The sequence below is a fragment of the Boleophthalmus pectinirostris genome, unplaced genomic scaffold (assembly GCF_026225935.1).
Source record: "Boleophthalmus pectinirostris isolate CB_2022bp ecotype Guang Dong unplaced genomic scaffold, ASM2622593v1 HiC_scaffold_1, whole genome shotgun sequence".
Taxonomy (NCBI): Eukaryota; Metazoa; Chordata; class Actinopteri; order Gobiiformes; family Gobiidae; genus Boleophthalmus; species Boleophthalmus pectinirostris.
In genome coordinates, this window is record NW_026570970.1 from 31,313,005 (window position 1) to 31,334,013 (window position 21,009).

Here is a 21,009-nt window from a genome sequence, read left to right on the forward strand (position 1 = left end):
TGAAATGTCAGGTTTAACAAGGTTGGGATTAGCGGGCTCAGAGGTACGTGTGTGTGGTATTATAAAAGTACATGTTAACATCCGTCTCCTTGTGTGGGGATGTTCAGACGAGGTTTAAGCCTCACTCCAGAATACACAACCCTGCTGTCGCTGCTGACTCCACACAATGTCCAACCCACTGTGTTTCTGCAACACATTTCATAAACTACAGCCTCCAGTAAGAAGACAAGACAAGTACAAGCACATATACTACTACAAGTCAAAAGTTTGGACACTCCATCTCATTGTTATTTTGTTTTGTTTTTATATATGTTTACTACTTTCTACTTGTGTTAAAATGCATAAAGCTAAAAATGATAAATCAATGAATCAAATAAATAACAGATGACCACACAACTCGCACGGTGTTGAGACAAGATTTAGGGCCTGACATAACGGCTAAATATTTTATTGGAAGTGCCTTTCGTTTAGACCAGGCATGTCCAAACTATGGCCCGGGGGCCAAATGCGGCCCTGAGGCAAATTTTTCTTGGCCCTCAGACTTCCAGGTGAATTGGCCCAAATTACCTTTTTTACTGCAAGTTTTTTGAAAATCTACCTTGATAAAGCAAATATTTAGTATTTAGTGTGTGGTTTTAAGGATTGTAGCATAATTAAAAACTGATGGCTCATTCTAACGTGTTAAACATGCACATATTTCAATATTCTCTGTACTGAGCATCAGTCTACAGCCCTCAATCGGCCCTCTGCTTCATCTGTGTTTAGATATGTGGCCCTTGATGAAAAAAGTTTGGACACCCCTGATTTAGACGGTGACGGTGTTTTGGGGGCGAACCACAAAGAAGTCCCTGTCCCCCCTGGTTTTAAGTCTTGTCTTAGGCACCATGAGCTGGAGCTGGTCCTCGAACCTCAGGGGAGTAAACCTGGATGAGGTCCGAGACGTACTGTGGGGCCAGTCCATTCAAAGTTTTAAAAACAAATCAACTCTAAGGGCCCGTTTGTGAGTAAAAATGACAAAATATTTTATCGGAAGTGCCTTTCGTTTAGACGGTGACGGCGTTTTTGGGACTTAAAAACACAAAAACTCTGTAACCACCCTCCAGAGTTGATAAGTTAAATACACTCCGCCGTAGAGTTTCCATCTGCACTGCCCAAGACGCAAAACTCTGGTCAGATCTGCTCACCAAACATGTCGGATCATTTCCATGTGTCAGACCTTCAAGTTGTTCTGGCAGCTCTAATAAATTTACAGGAAGTATCACAACAAATGTACAGAATATGCACAGATATTATTAGTGAAGAGAGGATTGGCAATTACCTCAAATTCTGGATGCACCAGTTCGTCACAGGCGAACCAGACAACTATGGATGAGACCTGGAGAACCAGTCAATGATGAATTCCTCACACTTCTGCGTCACTGTATGCATGCAGATTTCCTCCCGAAAATGCTCATCTAAACCTGGAATAAAAAGTAAAGACGCAATGCCACTTTTGCGTCTTCTGTTCAGACCATCATCATATAAACGTAGTCTTGAAACACACTGTGGGAGCTGTTTGGACGTGGAGGGGCAGAGCGTTCCAGAGCTTAGGGCGAACCACAGAGACGTTCCTGTCCGCCCTGGTTTTAAGTCTCGTCTTAGGCACCATGAGCTGGAGCTGTCCCTCAGACCTCAGGGGAGTAAATCTGGAAGAGGTCTGAAACGTACTGTGGGGCCAGTCCATTCAAAGCTTTAAAAACAAACAAAATCTTAAAATCAACTCTAAGGGCCCATTTGTGAGTAAAAAACTACAAAATATTTTATCGAAAGTGCCGTTCGTTTAGATGGTGACAGCATTTTTGGGGCTTAAAAATGCAAAAATGTGAAACCACCCTCCAGAGTGGAAAAGTTGAATACGCTCCACCGTAGCGTTGCCATCTAAACTGCCCAAGACACAAAACTCTGGTCAGATCTGCTCACGTCACATACATACAGTACACAGAAAGCAAACATGTCGGATCATTTCCATGCGTCAGACCTTCAGCTCTAATAAACTTACAGGAGGCTCCCAACAAATGTACAGAATATACAGATACTATTAGTGAAGAGAGAAGGATCTGCAGTTACGTCTGTGGATGCAACAGTTCGTCGCAGGTGAGCCAGACAGATATGGACAAGACCTGGAGAACCAGTCGAAGGTGAATTCATTACACTTTTGCGTCACCGTATGCATGCAGATTTCCTCCCGAAAAACGCTCGTCTAAACAGGGAATAAAAGAATAAAAAGCTGAAGACGAGACGCCACATTTGCGTCTTCTGTTCAGACCGTCATCAAATAAACTGGGGGGCTGTGGAGGGGCAGAATGTTCCAGAGCTTAGGGCGAACCACAGAGATGGCCCTGGTTTTAAATCTCTTCTTAGGCATCACGAGCTGGAGCTGGCCCTCGGACGTCAGGGGAGTAAATCTTGATGAGGTCAAAGACGTACTGTGGAGCCAGTCCATTCAAAGCTTAAAAAAACAAACAATAAAATCTTAAAATCAACTCTAAATCGAACAGGAAGCCAGTGCACAGACGTGAGGATTGGTGTGATACGTTTTCGTTTTTTTGGTTCCTGTTCGAAGTCGTGCGGCGGAGTCCTGGACTAACTGCAGACGGGAAAGTGCGTTTTGAGAGATGCCCGTGTACAGTGCGTTGCAGTGATCCAGACGTGATGAAATAAAAGCGTGCATGACCTGTTCAAAAAGATTAAAAGATAAACAAGATTTGACTTTGGATCAAAACCGTAAATGATAAAAACTTGATTTTAAGATGCCGTTTATCTGCTTATCAAATTTAAAATCACTGTTTAGGCTGAGAGGACATCAAATATATGTAGAAAATAGTACAAATAAAGACAAAAAATTAATTACTTTCTACATTTCAGATGAATAGAAAAGACAGCAAATAAATGCAGCAAAATATATGAAGTTATGTAGTAAAGAAAAAGTGAAATAACTCAAATACTTAATAAATATGAAGCAAAGGGGGGTTACTTTGAATATTTGAGCATAACATATATATTTAGGAGTTATTTAAGTTATGTTTTATGTCTTCTGTGTGCATAAAAAATGTGGAAAGTCGTAAACATATAGAAAAAACTGAATAAGTTGGTGTGTCTAAACTTTTGGCTGACAGTGTTTAAAGTGAACCCGGTGTTCATTTGTTTTCTTAGCAGTGCATGCACAGACTTACTTAGCTGTTGGGCAAAGAAATGTAATTGGAATCATAATTTAAGTTTTGTTTTTATTATTAATGAAGGATAAAATGGCTGCTAAGTTCAGTTTAGTGAAACGGTTATAGCCCGAAGTGATAATGCACCTGCTCACACATAAATATGCATATTCACTTTGCATGCAGGTGAGACCTTGGAAAAATATGTAAACTTCAAAGTATCAAGTGTATTGGGAGTATTAATAAGTACATACTTTTGTGAACATATTCTAAATTAAAACTAAACTTAAAATTTCAAGTTAGTGTTGTCACAAAAACTACAATTTCAAACTCAATACTTGATACTGATTCCAATACGACCATGATCATTTCTTTAGACAATAGAATGTGATTATGACAACCCTATGTAAAGGAGCACTGTGTAACTTTTCCAGTGGAGAGTCCTTCATCTGCTTGTCTCCATGGAGATGTTATTCCTTTGCCTGGAATGTCCCTGTATGGCATTAAACTTATCCATCTTGCGTTTGCTCAATAACATGAGTTTGTATTGGCCTAAAATCTTGCATTCTTACAGTGAGTGGGCTCGCCTCTCCACAGATCTGGGATGTAACGTTAACCAGGACTAAACCAGGACTTAACCAGGACTAAACCAGGTTTAAACCAGGTCTAAACCAGGACTTAACCAGGACTTAACCAGGACTAAACCAGGTCTAAACCAGGTCTAAAACAGGTCTAAACCAGGTCTAAACCAGGACTAAACCAGGACTTAACCAGGACTAAACCAGGTCTAAACCAGGACTTAACCAGGTCTAAACCAGGTCTAAACAAGGACTAAACCAGGTCTAAACCAGGACTAAACCAGGACTTAACCAGGTCTAAACCAGGACTTAACCAGGTCTAAACCAGGACTTAACCAGGACTTAACCAGGTCTAAACCAGGACTTAACCAGGACTAAACCAGGTCTAAACCAGGTCTAAACCAGGTCTAAACCAGGACTTAACCAGGACTAAACCAGGTCTAAACCAGGTCTAAACCAGGTCTAAACCAGGACTAAACCAGGACTTAACCAGGACTTAACCAGGACTAAACCAGGACTAAACCAGGTCTAAACCAGGTCTAAACCTGGACTTAACCAGGTCTAAACTAGGACTGAGCCAGGTTTAAACCAGGTCTAAACAAGGACCAAACCAGCATACTAATATAAATATATACATGCCACAACCGCCGAACCGCCGAACCGAACCAGGACTGGACCAGGACTTAACCAGGACTAAACCAAGACTTAACCAGGACTTAAACCAGGACTTAACCAGGACTAAACCAGGAGCGCAGCCGCTGAGCCAATCATCTCCGCTGATGGATTTATGTAATAAAAGCACTAAAGTCACTCTCTTAACCTGGTCTGCCATTGTTCCAGGAAAAGACCGGGAAAAGGCACTTGTTTCCAGGGCAGTGGACGTCCTGGACGCAGTGGACGTCCTGGACGCAGTGGACGTCCTGGACGCAGTGGACGTCCTGGACGCAGTGGACGTCCTGGACGCAGTGGACGTCCTGGACGCAGTGGACGTCCTGGACGCACGTCCATGCACGTTTTTCTCCCGTTCATTGTTCATTTGATTCACTTGACCCTCCCATGTGTAATCACTACCTGCCTGTAAAATTCCAGAATGTTAAAACACACCCGACACTCTGGACTCTGGACTCCAAATAGCTAGATAAGAGTAATGCCATACTGTGGAACATTCTAGGCAACATTTCCATGGAGAGAAGCAGATGACAAACCCCCCATCAGAAAGGTTACACAGCGTAGCTTTAAAACCATGTCAAAAAGCAATTATTTATGTAAAAAAAAATAAAAAGACCACACAGATTTGACACAGATTTATCTCCTTTTGTAATCATTTCATGTTTTCATTTTTAAATTATGATCGGCGTGATAAATATCGGCCTGTTCTAATCCTCCAAATATGAATACTAAAAATGTACCATCTCGTATGTGTTCAGATCTATCCAGACGAGGGCCACTTCCTGTCCGAGGTGAGCCAGCTGCACCTGTACTCCACCCTGACCAGCTTCTACAGAGATTGTCTCAAAGAGGAGCTGCTACCACCGTCCGACGAAGACGAGGAGGAGGAAGAGTGAACCAAACCAACGAAAAACACATTTTACAAACTCCCAAAAAAACGCCTTTGGACCAAGAGTTATACCAGACTCAAACCATTTTGGATTTCCAGAGCAGGACTATGAGCTCTCAAAGTGTGCGTGGTTGCTTTAGTGAGAATGCCTGAGCACTTGTAAGTATGTAAGGATGAATGTGGAGTTGTAAAATATAAGGACACTTGTTCAAACAGTGGCACTGACGGAAGCTTGGAAGGACTAAAGGGAGCCAGCTAGCTAAAATGCCAGATTCGCGTCGCTCCGGTTGTGGATAAAGCACATTGAACGCATCGCTCCGGACTGTTTCGTCAACTCTCAACCAAATGCATGGTTTTGTTTGTCACTTTTGTCAGCCATGTAGACGTAGCACAAGGGTGGAAATGACTGTCACAATGTCACTTTTGCGTATTTCAATTTGACGTAGGCTAATAAGGGTTGCCGTTGTAAACCTGGATTGGTGATAGAGATGTTTAGAAATGCAAAACTTTAACTTTAAAATGATAATGTGTGTACTTTTAGTTTATAGTTTTCTGCGTTTGACTATTTATTTGCTAATTGTATTGTTGTACATTTATTTCAACTGGAAAATGATTACAGACTTTGTGTCAGTTTTGTAGCCTGCCCAGCAATCCAATCCTCATTCTCCATCTTTACCAAAAATAGGAACTCAAATGTTTTTATTTTTAGCAGCTGAATAGTAAAATGTAACACGCTCTAATAAATACAGTTGAATGAATCTTAGCCCATTAAAAAACTAACAGCAGCAGTAGAAGTATGGGGCAGTCGAATTGGAGAATTTTTCAAAATCAATCCAATTTAAAGGTACGCTATGAAACTTTTCTAAATGTTATTGCTTTGCCTGGAATGTTCCACGGTATGACATTAAACTTACCAGTCATTAACAGTCCGTGTACCATTCATTCTTTTGATTTCAATTAAGAACGAAAAACAATAAAATGGGAAAACAGTTTGTTATTTCATTATTCCGTTTTAGTATCAAACAAAAAACTGATTTTGATTTCTATTTTAATTTAAATTTTATTTCAAGTAACACCAATCAAAAAACAGTCTTGGTGACTATTTTAATTTTGATATTTTATTCTCTCTGGTTTATATGCCCCAGAAGTTATGTTTATCTCCTCGCTGCGTTCTGTTTCTCGTCATGGAGTTCAACATTGACTTTCTAAAATGCAAAAGTAAACACGTTGCTATAAGACAGACATGTCAAACTCAGGCCCGGGGGACAAATTTGGCCCATGATATAATTATATTTGGCCCACGAGATCATATCAGATATGTATTAGAGCTGCCCCCCGGCTACAGATAGACTATAGAGACATTATTTATTTAAAATGTTGTTATTATTTTATATTAAGCTTGTTCTGGATTCAGTGTTAAAGCAAAACTATTATTAAACATTTATTTTAATACAAAAAGGTTTAACATTACATATCTTGAAAGAAGAGAAAACATGCAGGTGTTGCTAACATTTTTCAATAAATATTTAGTTTGGCCCACGACTTAGTCTCAGTTTTTAATATTGGCCTCTGTGAATTTGAGTTTGACACCCCTGATATAAAAGGACATGTTTGTCCACAAAATTGCAATTATTTTTCAGGTAAGTCCTTCTAGCAGCAGTACTTCGGGACAAATAAACCAGAGAGAATAAAATATCAAAATTAAAATAGGCACGATGACTGCTGATGTTTTTTAATTGGTATTATTTGAAATAAATTTAATGAAATGTTGGAAATAGAGATCGAAATCTTTTTTTTTTTTTTTTTTTGATTGACACTAAAATAGAAAAATTTAATAACAAACTGGTTTCCTCTTTTATTGTTTTTTGTTCTTAACTGAAATTCAAAAGTACAAATGGTACACGGACCGGAAGCTTTCTCACTGTACGCAGATCTGGCCGTACAATACAATACAATACAATACAATACAAGCAAAGCAATAATATTTCCATGGATACAATTACTCGACCTTCCACCAGAAATGTTAGCGCACTTTCAAACTTTCAAGAAGAAAATATTCCATTTACAAACACACACTTTTTTCCCCTTTAAATATCGACGACCCATAATCTATTGCTGAGAAAGTGAATGGATTTTGATGGTCAGGCTTCGTCCAGTGTGCGTAGTTTTTCATTTTTGACTTTTCTTTATGATTCTATTGAGATAATTACCCTCCCTGATTATTGAAAAAAGTGGGGAAAAAAAAGAAAAATCCCAAACTTCTCACCTCAACAAGTGCAATTCCCGCTTTGAACTTTCACCTGAACACTGACCTGCAGCGTGTGAAGCCGTGCTCCTGTACATCGCCCCCTACTGGTGTACATGTACAACGCCTCATACTGCAGTGTCGCGACGGTCTCATTTAACCTTATTAATGTCAACTCAGGTCGAGACCCGTCATCCATGTCCAGTTACTATAGTGATTAGGATGAGGTGTTTCTGGGTGCGCTGTCCTGATGTGTAAGTAACAAGGTGGAAATGCAGTAGTTTTAGTTTAAAGTCGCTCTTCTTCTACCTTAAAAGCCACAATGAAACGCATGTACACAAGTCACATTCTTATAGCATTAACTGCGCGAATATGAATGACCATCACATAACATCTTAGCTTATTAAAAAGTCCGTCATTTGGGAACGTAATATATTTTTGCAGTATTTGGTGAAATTAAATAGAAATACACAGATCACTTTAGAGGCTTTATACATTAGTAAACAAAGTGCTATTGTATATGATGTATGCTTTTATTGTATATGAACCCAGTGAGGTGATCCTTTCCTGTCCCTAAGAATAAAATTGGCCCTGTCTTCCCTCAGAGAAGCAAAATCATTGAATCTTTGCAGCTGATGTCACCAACATTCTCTCGGGGTGTGATGCTAACTGTAGACACTGCTCTGTCTGAAGCTGTTACTGAAGTTAGGCAATGTTCACACTGCAGGGCTTAATGCTCAATTCGGATTTTTTTGTAAATTTTTTTGTGAGGTCGTTCACATTTCCAATTAATTTTGACTTGTATGTGATCTTTAAACGCCCCCAAAGTGTCCCAAAAGCGCATTAGAGGACACGATGATGACACAGGCAGCGAGCGTCCTCAGTGTTAACGGAAGTCGCCTAAACGTTGGGCTTGTCTCTCAAATTACGGTCCAGTTGTTGGTAAAATGGACAGGTTACACGTCCATGGCCACTTCGTCTGTTTGAGTCTTTAGCCTCCTTGTATTTGACTCGCAGGTTGAGGACCGTCTGTAGCCGCACTAAGCCATTACTTTGGCAATCGTTTCAAAAACTGCCCGGTTTCGAAAAGACCTCTCCATTTTGGCCTGAATACAGCGATCCCCCCAAATATTTATAAACACGCTAACCTCGCTTTCCCTCCAGTGACTAAACTCTGAGCCTGACATGTAAGTGGGATGAATGCGACCTGGCCGTTCAGACTGAAGGAGCATGTCAAAAGATCAGATATGTATTGATTTTAGGAGCACATATCCAAGTGGTCTGGGTCGCGTTTGAAAAAATCAGATCTGTGCTGTTCAGGTCATTAAAAGATCAGATACAGGTCGCATAGGGGTGAAAAAAAATCAGATTTGGGTCACTTGAGGCTGCAGTTTGAACATAACCTTAGACTTTAGTATTGTTTTCATACAATCTGACCAGAAATAACAGACTTAGTTCGAAGTATATCATAAGATAATTTGTGCTCTTAAACAAATCTCACAGGCTCCTGAAAATATATTGTTTAATCCATTTTGTATTTTCTTGGGTTTCATCTTAAAACTTGGGACCATCCTGAAACTGTTTTGCATGCGTCGTGTCTCCATGGTAACTCCTAAACATCCCGCCATAGTGATACACGTAGAACACCTCCAGCATGACGTCTCTGCAAAGCATCAATAGTGTAACTGTGTGTAATTATGGATTTGGGAAACTCAAAGAAGTCACATTTTTAAGCAGTGTATACTCTTTGGTTCCTATTTGACTTATATTAAAGCTGCACTGTGTAACTTTTCATCACCTGCCTGTATTGATTTGCTGTAGGACTCCTCCACAGTACAGCGTTAAACTTTACTGAACTATGGGTGCTTTTGGTGCTCGAAAACATGCTTTCTTATCGTGAGCACGGTCTCCTCTCCACAGATCTGACCTGTAAATTGGTCTAGCGGCACTTGACATATATGAAAACAGTCCCGTGCCTCGAGAAAAGTTACACAGTGCAGCTTTAATACAAATGGAAACTACAACTACAGTAACTCCGCACTTACTTGGACGACATTTTAAGCCAATTTATTCACACTTTCCACAAATGTTTTAGAATAAATGTGTTGTTAGCATGCCACATTAACCCCTGTATCATATTATAACCCATTGAAAACAGTCCATAACCCACTCCACACCAACTATTGTTCACGGAAGACTCTGGACTAGGCTCTCAAGGGTTATCGCTGTTTCTCTTTTTAAAGCGCACATACGCCTGATAGGATTTCCCGAACTTTGAAGACTCCCTAAAGACGTTGTGATGGTCGTCGTGGTGATAATAAAATAAAATGTGATCGAAAAGGCGTGGTTTGGGACAGGTGTACAGAGCGTGGGGCGTTGCATGTAACAGGGAAATTAGTGTTGCCACATTTTGTACAGAACATTACAGCAGAGTGTATATATAACTATATTTTTGAGATGTCAGATCTCATAGACAGTTTAGTCAATGGGGATGGCTTGATTTGACCTGGACGTCTTGTATTATTATTATTATTATTATTAATTATTATGATGATATTGAAGAGTTATATTATTTTCTGGTTTTCCTTTCAGCTGTTGATTTTCTTAGGATGGATTTTGTAAAATGCTTGTTCCGGTTCTTTTGTTGCTGTTTTAAAGGGGAAGGGGAACAGGTAGGGTCTGGGGTTATTGTGACTGTCCTCTAGTGATGATTATGATGATAATAAAACATGGAAAAACACAACTTTGGAGTACTTTTCTGTGTCATTTATACAAGAGTTACGTATTTGTGAGCTTAAATTCAACATCAGCAATGTGACAGAAAGGGTGTACTGTATTTTTCTGACTATATGTCACATAGAAACAGAGGGAGGACCCAAAATGCAGGACTGCTGTAAAAGTTCTTTAATAACAATAATAAAAATCCATAAATACAAAAAAAATAAAAAAATCCAAAATTCAAACTAAACTGCCATGACAAGAGACTCTGACTCTGACAGTGACAATGGACCAACAAAGGGCAGAGGAGAACACAGGGTATAAATGCACACAGACAGAGGTGAAACACATCAGGATGGGGAAAACAATCAATACAGGAAGTAAAACTCAAAACTGCAAGCAGGCAAGACAAATGTTAAAATAAAACACCAAGGGCACGCAACACTACACATACACAAAAATAAGCAAAAATACACAACTTCAAAACATGAATCATGACACTATAAGTCACACTTTTTCCTTGGTTTTGATGGTCCTGCGACTTATACTTCTTATATATTAAAATTTTCACAATGACAGCTACAAAAGGGCGCTCTAGGCTTGTGTGCCAGTATCTGCTACTACGGTTACTCCTGTACCACTGTCACTTGTCTCTACTGCGCATGTCTCCTACAGAAAGAGCCGCTGTCCTGTCAGTTGATCGCACCATTACTTCTGTACCACTGAAAATTACAAATTTAAACAAACTTATAAAAACAACTGAGAACTGAACACAAATGCCCCCAAAAAGAAAATCATATTTTGCAGATTACAAGCTGGAAGTAGTGAAATATGCAGCCAAAAATGGTCAAATATCGAGCAACAGAAAGAAAGTTTGGAGTGAGCGAGAAACTTGTGACAACCAGGAGGGTGCACCATGCAACTTTTCTGGAAGTCATTGGATAGATCGACTTAACCTGGACTTCAATGACAACCGAAACCGTCCTGTCGGGATTCAGAAAGGCTGGAATAATTCTAACTGGAACTGATGCTGGTCTGATGACAGCTACACAGAAGAGGAAGTGGCGCTCCGTGTACCTCTGGAGGTCGTGGAGTTGCTCAGAAGTGACACTGAGGATGAAGAATTCAATGGATTTAGTGATTTGAAGTGAGATGGAGAGTTTGGTAAACTTGTTCTGTTCTGTTGTTTATGTTATAGTTTATCTGAAGAACTGTTCATGTATGATGTTAAGAGCCTGTTCTGTTGTTATTAGACTTGCCTTTCAAGATGAAATGTCGGTTCATGGTCTCATAAAATACATTTCCGACTTAAATGCGACTCATAGTCTGGTGCGACTTATATATGTTTTTTCTTCTTCATTACACATTTTTTGGCTGGTGTGACTTATAGTCTTATACTTATAGTCTGAAAATACAGTAATTTAACTATAGATACGCAGACCACATCACAAGGCCAGACACAAGGTCACAAGGTCAGATCTGTGGAGAACTGGGCTTCTTCACAGTAGGAATGTATGTTTTTACTGTAGTTTTGATAAATAAAAGCACCTGTAATTGAATAAATACAAGAAATATTTGTTTAATGCCATACTGTGGAACATCTCAGGCAAAGCAATGACATCACCATGGAGACAAGCAGATGGCAGACCCTCCATCAGAAAAACTTCTTGTAGTTGAAAGATTTAAAGTTCTGACCACTTAAAAAGTAGCCTGGAATCATGAAATGGGTTTTGATAAAAAAAGAAATTGCACTCAATTCTACAAGATTCAAGTGCACAAAGAGGGAGACGATGATAGAAAGCAAACAAAAAAGCTGTGGGTCTTCTCTGCTGGACAGGAGCACTACTGTGAAAAAGTGTGTGTAGTGTCTGTAGTGTCAGAATGCATTTGACTTTACTCTTTTGACTCTCCTGGAGAACTGAACCGATGATGTCCGATTTGAAGCACCACGATAAGCTCCACTCAACATTTGGACACTTTCCATCAAACCAGCAAATCTGTTCACAAGTGCGTGCAGTGAGGTTAGCAGCCACGTGTTATCATGGCTGCAACATGCAAAAAGCCCCGTGAGGTCAAAAAGGATTTTGAAAAACTGGCTTTGTGAATGAATCAATTATTGCAGGAGCAGCAGTAGTTGAAGATTAAGTCATAAAACTATCAATATTTACTGGCTGTGGAGCTAACTTTGCTGACTTTAGGCATTACAACTTTTTGAATATACCCGTGTACTTGTTGGTAATTTCCCCACTGATTAATGTGAAACTTTTAGGAGCAAGCCCACTCTTTACGCTTAGATGCACCAGAGATTTGATAAACTTGGGTCTTACCGTAGACTGTATAAAGAAGTGGACTAAGTGAGTGCGACATCTCCCACAGAGTTCGGCTCCAGTCAGATGAAGCTTATCGAGGCTTGTCGTTATAGAAGTGAATTCATTTATGGACACAACAGAGAAATAAAAACACCAGGATCATGCAGAGTGGGTTAATGCGAACATTTTAAGACCAAAAAGATATAGAAAGAAGGACGACAATTTCTCAATACAAAGTGAAGTAGAACCAGAGTCGATGGAGCCGGAAGAGTGCCCATGCTCACTTTCTGTTTGGAATGAGGTGGCTAGCGGGCTAACTGTCTGTTTATATGAATGAAGAAGAAAAAAACATATAAGACGCACCGAACTATAAGTACCACTTTTTGGGGGAAATTTATTTTATAAAATCAGAGACCAGTAACCGACATTTCATCTTGAGAGGTAAGTTCTAGTAATAACAATAGAACGAGAACAACAGACTGTTAACGTCACATATGAACAGTCCTTCAGATAAACTATAACATAAACAACAGAACAGAACAAGTTTACCAAACTCTCCATCTCACTCCAAATCACTAAATCCATTGAATTCTTCATCCTCAGCATCACATCTGAGCAACTCTGGGACCTCCACTTCCTCTTCTGCGTAGCTGCCGTCAAACTCAGCATCAGTTCCAGTTAGAATTATTCCGGCCTTTCTGAATCCTGACAGGATGGTTTCGGTTGTCACTGAAGTCCGTGTTGTGTCAATCCATCCAATGACTTCCTAAGAAAGTTACATGTTGCCCCCTCCCGGTGTCAGAAGTTTCTCACTCACTCCAAACTTTCTTTTTGCTGCTCAATTACCGTGGCTGCAGATTTCACTACTTGCAGCTTGTAATCTGCAAAATATGATTTTCTTTTTGGGGGCATTTGTGTTCAGTCTTCTCAGTTGTCTTTATATGTTTGTTTAAATGTAAATTTTTTTTTGTGGTACAAAAGTAATACTGCGATCGACTGACTTGATACCAGACAGGACTGTGGCTCTTTCTGCAGGAGACATGCACAGAAAGTAGAGCGAAATGACAGTGGTACAGGAGTAATGGGAGTAGCAGATATTGACACATAAGCCTAGAGCGCCCTCTCGTGGCTGTGAGTGTGAAAATTTCAATATATAAGTCACACAGGCGTATAAGTCGCAGGACCATCCAAACCATGAAAAAAAATGTGACTTATAGTCTGAAAAATATGGTATACAAGGCCATATATACAGTCCATGGATCTTACTTACAGCACAATTTAGCAAGGCAATCATTTTTAAGTGTATTTTCTGTAAAGCTACTAAACTGAATCTGCCATAATTTGCTTCATAAGATTTACCCTAAGTCAAGATTGTAAATGATGAGAACATGGTTAATATGGTACAATTTTTCTTAGTAATAATATGAAACCGGGTCTACCAAAAACATCCCTACCATGTATCCCTGGTTCTGTTGTTGTAAAGTATTATATTTGATTTCCTCTTACCCATTTACTTACTATAATCTACCAACTATTTAAATGTTTTTTTCTGTAAGCATCCTTTCCCTTTTTTGACAAATAAAGCACAACCAAACCAAACTGTTTAACACTTTATTTAGTCATATACAAACATTAGTCATAAATATATCCCTATCCCATGTCCCTATGGCTTATGTACACAGGCTGATAGGATCCACAGATAGGGGCGGAGCTAGTGACCTGCTGCTGGAAAAGCTCATGCAATAATGAGGGTTAAATGTTCTCTTGAAAATAGCACAGACTCTCTCATACTATACCTGTCCACATGTTTAAAGTGCGTATGACAGGTTTGGATCATTCTCTAATTTATACTTAATTTTGTGTATAATATATATAATGTTATAGTTTTACACCAACTGAGAAGCAGTTTGTGAAGAAAAATTGAAAAATGTGTTGAAAATTACAGGAAGTAAGCAGTTCTGTTTTGGAGTTTCTAAAGGTTCCAAATTTAGACACACTATTTATACTCACAAAACACATTTTTTCATATTTTTATTTGGCAAATCTCTGTGTACATTAGAGGGGTTTTGGCCTTCTACATCACGGTTGCTAGGAAACAGTTATGCAATTCACTAATGTGATATAATGATTTCCAACCAGGAGGTAAAATTTGAAACCTAAAAAATGGCCAGACTGGGAAAGAAAGTGTAAAATGTTTTGTAATATCTCAAATATAATAATCTTAAAGGGACAGTTTGGAATTGTGGACATAGGGCCTCATTTCCCTAGTTCGCCAGACTGTTGGAGACGTGTGGAGACACTTTTTAAAAATATTCCATCCAGTCCTTGTATTTGCAGAGGTCGCTGGTGCTAGGCTAGCATATGTCAATGGCCATAGTTAGCCTGCCGCTAAAAACAGTCTTACCCACTCCACAAAACACCCGAAACAAATCTATTATTACACCAGACTGTCAATGTAAATATCTGTGTTGATAGAATAATGTCTGAAATAAAACTAACCTTTTATCTCATGAATCGTTGCAGGTTGAGGGACTATTTTCTCATATATCTGCCAAGCTTTCTATCAGGAAGTCCCAACTCGCTGCTGCTGCTTAAAGGCATAAATTGTTCAAATGAAAGGTTGGTTTTACTTCTGACATAAACAGACATTCACATCGACAGCCTTGGGTGCTTTGTGGTGTGGACTGTTTTTAGTGGCAGGCTAACTATGGCCATTGACATGCACTAGCTTAGCACCAGTGACCTCTGGAAACACAAGGACTGGATAATTTTTTTTTAAAAAAGTGTCTCCACACATGTGCAAATCTCTGGCTCACTAGGAAATGAGATCCTATGTCCAAAATTCCGAAGAGTCCCTTTAAGTGATGTTTTAGTAAAATGTCCAACCTGTCATAGGCACTTTAAGCTGAATTACGGGCAAAACAATAACATCTTCATGATGGCAAGCCGATGGTAGATCCTCTCTCTAAAGAAGAACATTGTAAACCTTCAAATTGTATCATTAAATGTCCATTGGATTACATGTTTGTACAGTCCACAGGAAGGTTTCTAATGTGGTATATTTGTATGCCTTATCGCACAGATTTGATCCATTACTGCTACAAACAAGTCCCTCACTCCTTTTGAACTTGATTTCATGTTGTAAATATAGAATGCATTTTGTAAACTACTACTGCCTTAGAAACTTACATAGTCCAAGGTTGACATGGCATAAGATACATGTTTAAGAAACGTGTACTTGTAACACATAAGGAGCAGACAACAGCCTAAAGTCTACTCTAAAAGGTCAAAATCCTATAGATTTGTTCATATGGAGAAAACAACCACATATATACATGTAACTGGTCTAAAGGTGCACTGTGTAACTTTTCTGGTTATGTCCGCCACCTGCTTGTCTCCATGGAGATATTATTGCTTTGACTAGAATGTTCCACAGTATGACATTAAACCTCCATATCAGCTTCCCTGGAGACAAGCAGGTGATACCGGAAGTCCAAGTTGAGGGTCAGATCTGTAGAAAGGTGAGCCCACTGCTGTGAGAATGCATGTTTTTCAAGGACTTCATTTCCTAGTGAGCCATAGTGTTAGAGACGTGTGGAGACACTTTTTAAAAAAAATATCCCATCCAGTCCTTGTATTTGCAGAGGTCGCTGGTGCTAGGCTAGTGCATGTCAATGGCCATAGTTAGCCTGCCACTAAAAACAGCCTTACCCACTCCACAAAACACCCGAAGCACAACTGTTATTATGTCTGACTGTACGACTGTTGATGTAAATGTCTACAATAATGTTTGAAATAAAACTAACTTTGCATCGCATGAATCGTCACATGTTGAGGGACTATTTTCTCATATATCAGTCCACAGCTGCCAAGCTTTCTATCAGGAAGTACAACGTGCTGCTGCTGCTCAGACATAAAACCTTCAAATGCAAGGTTGGTTTTACTTCTAAAATGATTCTATCAACACAGACATTTACATCGAGAGTCTGACATGCACGAGCCTAGCACCAGCGACCTCTGCAAATACAAGGACTGGATGGAATATTTTGAAAAAAAGTGTCTCCACATGTCTCCAACACTCTGGCTCACTAGGAAATGAGGTCCTATGTCCAAAATTCCAAACAGTCCCTTTAAAAACACTTGATCAATTTGTTTAATGTCACACCGTGGGATATTCTTCATGGAGACAAGCCGGTGGCGGACCCTCCACTAGAAAAGTTACACAGTGTGGCTTTAATGCTACAGTGTTATGTTACCTAACCATGCGTATGAGTCCAGTGCTACAGAAATGCTACTGTAGTCCTATAGTGAGGATCATGAGGTAAAGGCACCTGATTAACGCTGTGGCTGTGGTCAGTGCTAAAGAGAAGTATTCACAGTACTTCATTAAACCATAAGTCTGGACCATAGACATGCAATTACTGCTGAATTTCATATTAGAACTGGAATTTAACTAGAAAATATACTATGCCAAAGTGCTGTTAAACAAGTCCCTCAAGTCCCTGTCTGTGTTTGCCAAAGCGTGCACTGTGTCACCATGATTACTCCTGAACATTTGCCATTACACATAGAACACCCTGACTGTTTTGTCAAGATAACCTCATGAATTTGACTAAGGAGTGTGGTTTAACTCAGATCCATTGCATACTGTTGTTCTGTAATAAGGCTGTCAAACTATTCAATACTCCGATACTAGGGGTGTAGCGATATCCAAGTCTCACGATATGATATTTATTGTGATATTCTGTGGAGGCTACCAAACTGTTAACATGATACTTTTTTCTTCTTAAAAAGACTTAATCCAAAGAATCTAGATTTAAAAGTGTTTAGAACTGTTATTTCTTCATGTAATCTATGCTGAAACGGAGCAAAGGATCATGGTCTATGTAGTTCCCTCTGTCTTTTTTTAGTTATTGCTGCACCATAACTCTTAATTTAAGCAAAGAGACTTGTAATTCAATTTAATGTGATGGTCCACGATATTATTGTGAGAACTTTGACGATACGATATCATGGTATTTCGATTATTGTTACATCCCTATCCAATACTAATGGACACTCAAATTAGTATGGAAACTAGATATTGATATTTTATACTGAAGTACTGATTAAAAAGTTAAAAAGAGTATAAAATGTCACCTTTACTGAATAGTTTTAGAATGGACTTGATTTCAGAGCTCGTTGAAGACCACATGAAAAAATTACATTGTCTGTAAACAAGTACTTTTAAAGGTTCTATATTACGTAGTCTCGGTACGATATTATCACTATATGCATCTCACGGTACGATATTTATTGAGATATTTTGTAGAGGCTGATGTAATTGTAGATAGATGCTTTTAAAATACCTTGACAAGATTTTGGTGTGAATTATTACTGTCATAATCACAAGAATTCAAGTAAAAACATATTTCTTTATGTTGTCTGCACTGAAATGAATCATGGGATATGTAGTTACTGATGTTTAATAGCTATTGCTCAGTGTTGTGCAAGTTCACACTTTTCATGAACTAGTTCAAAGTTCAGTTCATTTTATATTTAGGTGAGATCTGTAAATGAAAGGCTGCATTTATTTTAGACTAAACCAGGTCTAAATCAGGACTGAACCAGGTCTAAACCAGAACTGAACCAGGACTAAAAAAGAACTGAACCAGGACTGAACCAGGTCTAAACCAGGAATAAACCAAGACTAAACCAGGACTGAACCAGAATTGAACCAGGTCTAAACCAGAACTGAACCAGGACTGAACCAGGTCTAAACCAGGAATAAACCAAGACTAAACCAGGACTGAACCAGAATTGAACCAGGTCTAAACCAGAACTGAACCAGGTCTAAACCAGGTCTAAACCAGGACTGAACCAGGACTAAACCAGAACTGAACCAGGACTAAACCAGGTCTAAACCAGAACTGAACAAGGACCAAACCAGGACTAATCCTGGACTAGAACTTGGAATCTAGGACCGCCCCTGAGAGAACCCCGAGTGCGATCGGGCGTCAGCTGCGTTTAGTTCGGTGGAGCGCGGACTTGTGCGTCGGTCCTTTCGCTCAGGATCACGGTCTACGCGGGCGTATCTCCAGCGTTTCACCGCTGCTGATATCGCGGTGATGTTAGCAAATTTGTATGAAGAAAAAAGAAAAACCCACCATTTCAATCCAGGTTAAAAAAGCATTGTGACGCGCGTTACTGACATATGTACCAAGTAAAATAACACGCGCGGAGCAGCACGTCCTGTGCGTGTAGATTTCAGAAAATAGGATCCATCCTATTTTTTGACGCTCTACACGAGCGTAGGCGCGTATCCCCGTCAAAATACACAGAGAGCATGGATCTATTGCTGTATTTGTGCATTTACCATCAGCACATTGTGCTCCCTGGGCAGTTGTGTATCATGTGAAAGAGCCCAGATCCACATACACTGTTAATTAGTGCTTTGAAATGTACTTTTGAAATCCTTGCATTTGCCGTGGTCAGCCTGTACAGAAGGTAAATACAAGCAGCTAAACGCGCCCAGTCAAGTTTGATTGACTTCACATTGAGAGACACAAGAGCCCGTACGTTCCGCTAAAGCTGCCGGTGGAGTCACCTTCGTGTTGACACGAGGCTGTGGTTTCGCGAGGTGAAGTGCGAGCAGATCGTCACTCGTCAAATTCCGACATTTAACTGAACCCCAACAGTGACGTACGTCGTTCATCACACATAATTTGAACAAATTCACGTTCAAGTTCTTGATTTACAAAAGTGTTGCGTTCAGTTCAAAGTTCACTGAAAAATGAACGTGTTCAATGAACGCGTTCTTTTGAACTCGTTCATGCACAACACTGCTATTGCTACTATAAAACAATGCATTTAGGCAAAGGATTTTGTAATTCGATATATTGTGACAGCTCACCGTATTATTGTGAGACTACTGACGATATGATATAGCGATATTTCGGTTATTGTTACATCCCTAATATTACGTGAAATGTAATATAAACGTATAAGGCTGTTACCTCATCAAAAAACTCAGAGTTGTGTTTTGTTTCATTCACACTTGCTTGAGTAACCCTTTATTATTAGTCTGTCTACAGTTTCAAAGCTCAAAATGTTCTGTTCCACCTTGTGTCCCAAAAGTTTTCGATGCTCTGCTCCGATAGTCTTCAAGTTAACAGCTACGTTTTACCTTTAGGTCAGTAGAGACTGGCAATTCCTGGTCTGAAATTATCCAAATGATTATAGTGAAGCCAAAGATGTTGATTTTGTCTTCTTATATACTTTAACTTCTTGGGTTCTTTTTAAAGACAATACAGTAAAGTGTATTTACCTTATTGACATGTTTCGGCTGCTAGCTGCAAGCCGTCTTCAGAACTGTCACCGGTGTTGGTGGTGTTGTGTCGGATATCAGCTGTTGTTACTTTCTGTAGGCGTGGTCAGCCTGATTGACCTGGCAGGTCGCTCAGACTGACCACGCCTCCTGTCGCCCGATGTTCTCTGGAGGAGGGTGTCCCAAGAGTGTGATCCAGCGTTTGAAGTTCAAACGCTGGATCAAGGAGGTCATTGAAATCAGGAAACGAGGCACAGACAGCATTAACCGCGATGACAGCGCGTTCCTCCTTTCACACACCTGGGACACCCTCCTCCAAAGAACACCGGGCGACAGGAAGCGTGGTCAGTCTGAGCGACCTGCCAGGTCCATCAGGCTGACCACGCCTACAGGAAGTAACAACAGCTGATATACAACACGTCACCACCAACACCGGTGACAGAAGTTGGCTTGCAGCTGGGTAAACACACTTTACTGTATTGTCTTTAAAAAGAACCCAAGAAGTTAGATTATAGTGAAGGTGTATAAAGTTTAAAAACACATTGGACCTGTATTACCACATGACATCACAAGGCGGAACAGAGTGTTTTCAGTTTGAGGGAAGTGAAGAAATTACAGAAAACACAACTCCAGGTACGTTTTGATGAGGAAATATTATAGCACAGATCAGAAAATAGCGTAATATGGACCCTTTCATGATCTCTGTGATACTGAAATTGGTATTGAACCTCAATCCCTTTCCATAGTACCAAAATGGAGCTTGAAATGTTAATATTATCACAACACAATTACGTAATTTGGCGAGACACTTCAATGCCCACTCACATCCCTGGATATATTAATAATGGATAGTTCATTTCAAAATAATACTTCAATAATACTTGGTCTATGGTCCAGACTAGTCTCTAAAATGTAAAAATACACTATTCGACATTAGATAATTCCCTGACATTTGAATATAGCATTATAATAGACACTTTCTTCTTCTTCTCCTCTTCTCCATGCCTACAGAGACTTTAGCCCGCAAATGTCTCTTAACAACAGTTCGTTTTTAACCCAGCACGATTCGTCCACCAGGTCTGCCCACAGGAAGTGCTTCTGCCT

General features: G+C 39.6%; 1 protein-coding gene across 1 annotated transcript in view; it reads left to right on the forward strand.

Moving 5' to 3' along the window:
- The window catches only part of LOC110158188 (inactive dipeptidyl peptidase 10), a 232,283-nt gene extending 226,949 nt beyond the window's left edge, over positions 1-5,334 (forward strand). Inside the window, exon 26 of the mRNA XM_055150252.1 lies at positions 5,197-5,334. Coding sequence (XP_055006227.1) covers positions 5,197-5,334 — 138 coding nt within the window. The remainder of the gene's footprint in view (positions 1-5,196) is intronic.
- Positions 5,335-21,009: the final 15,675 nt, after the last annotated feature.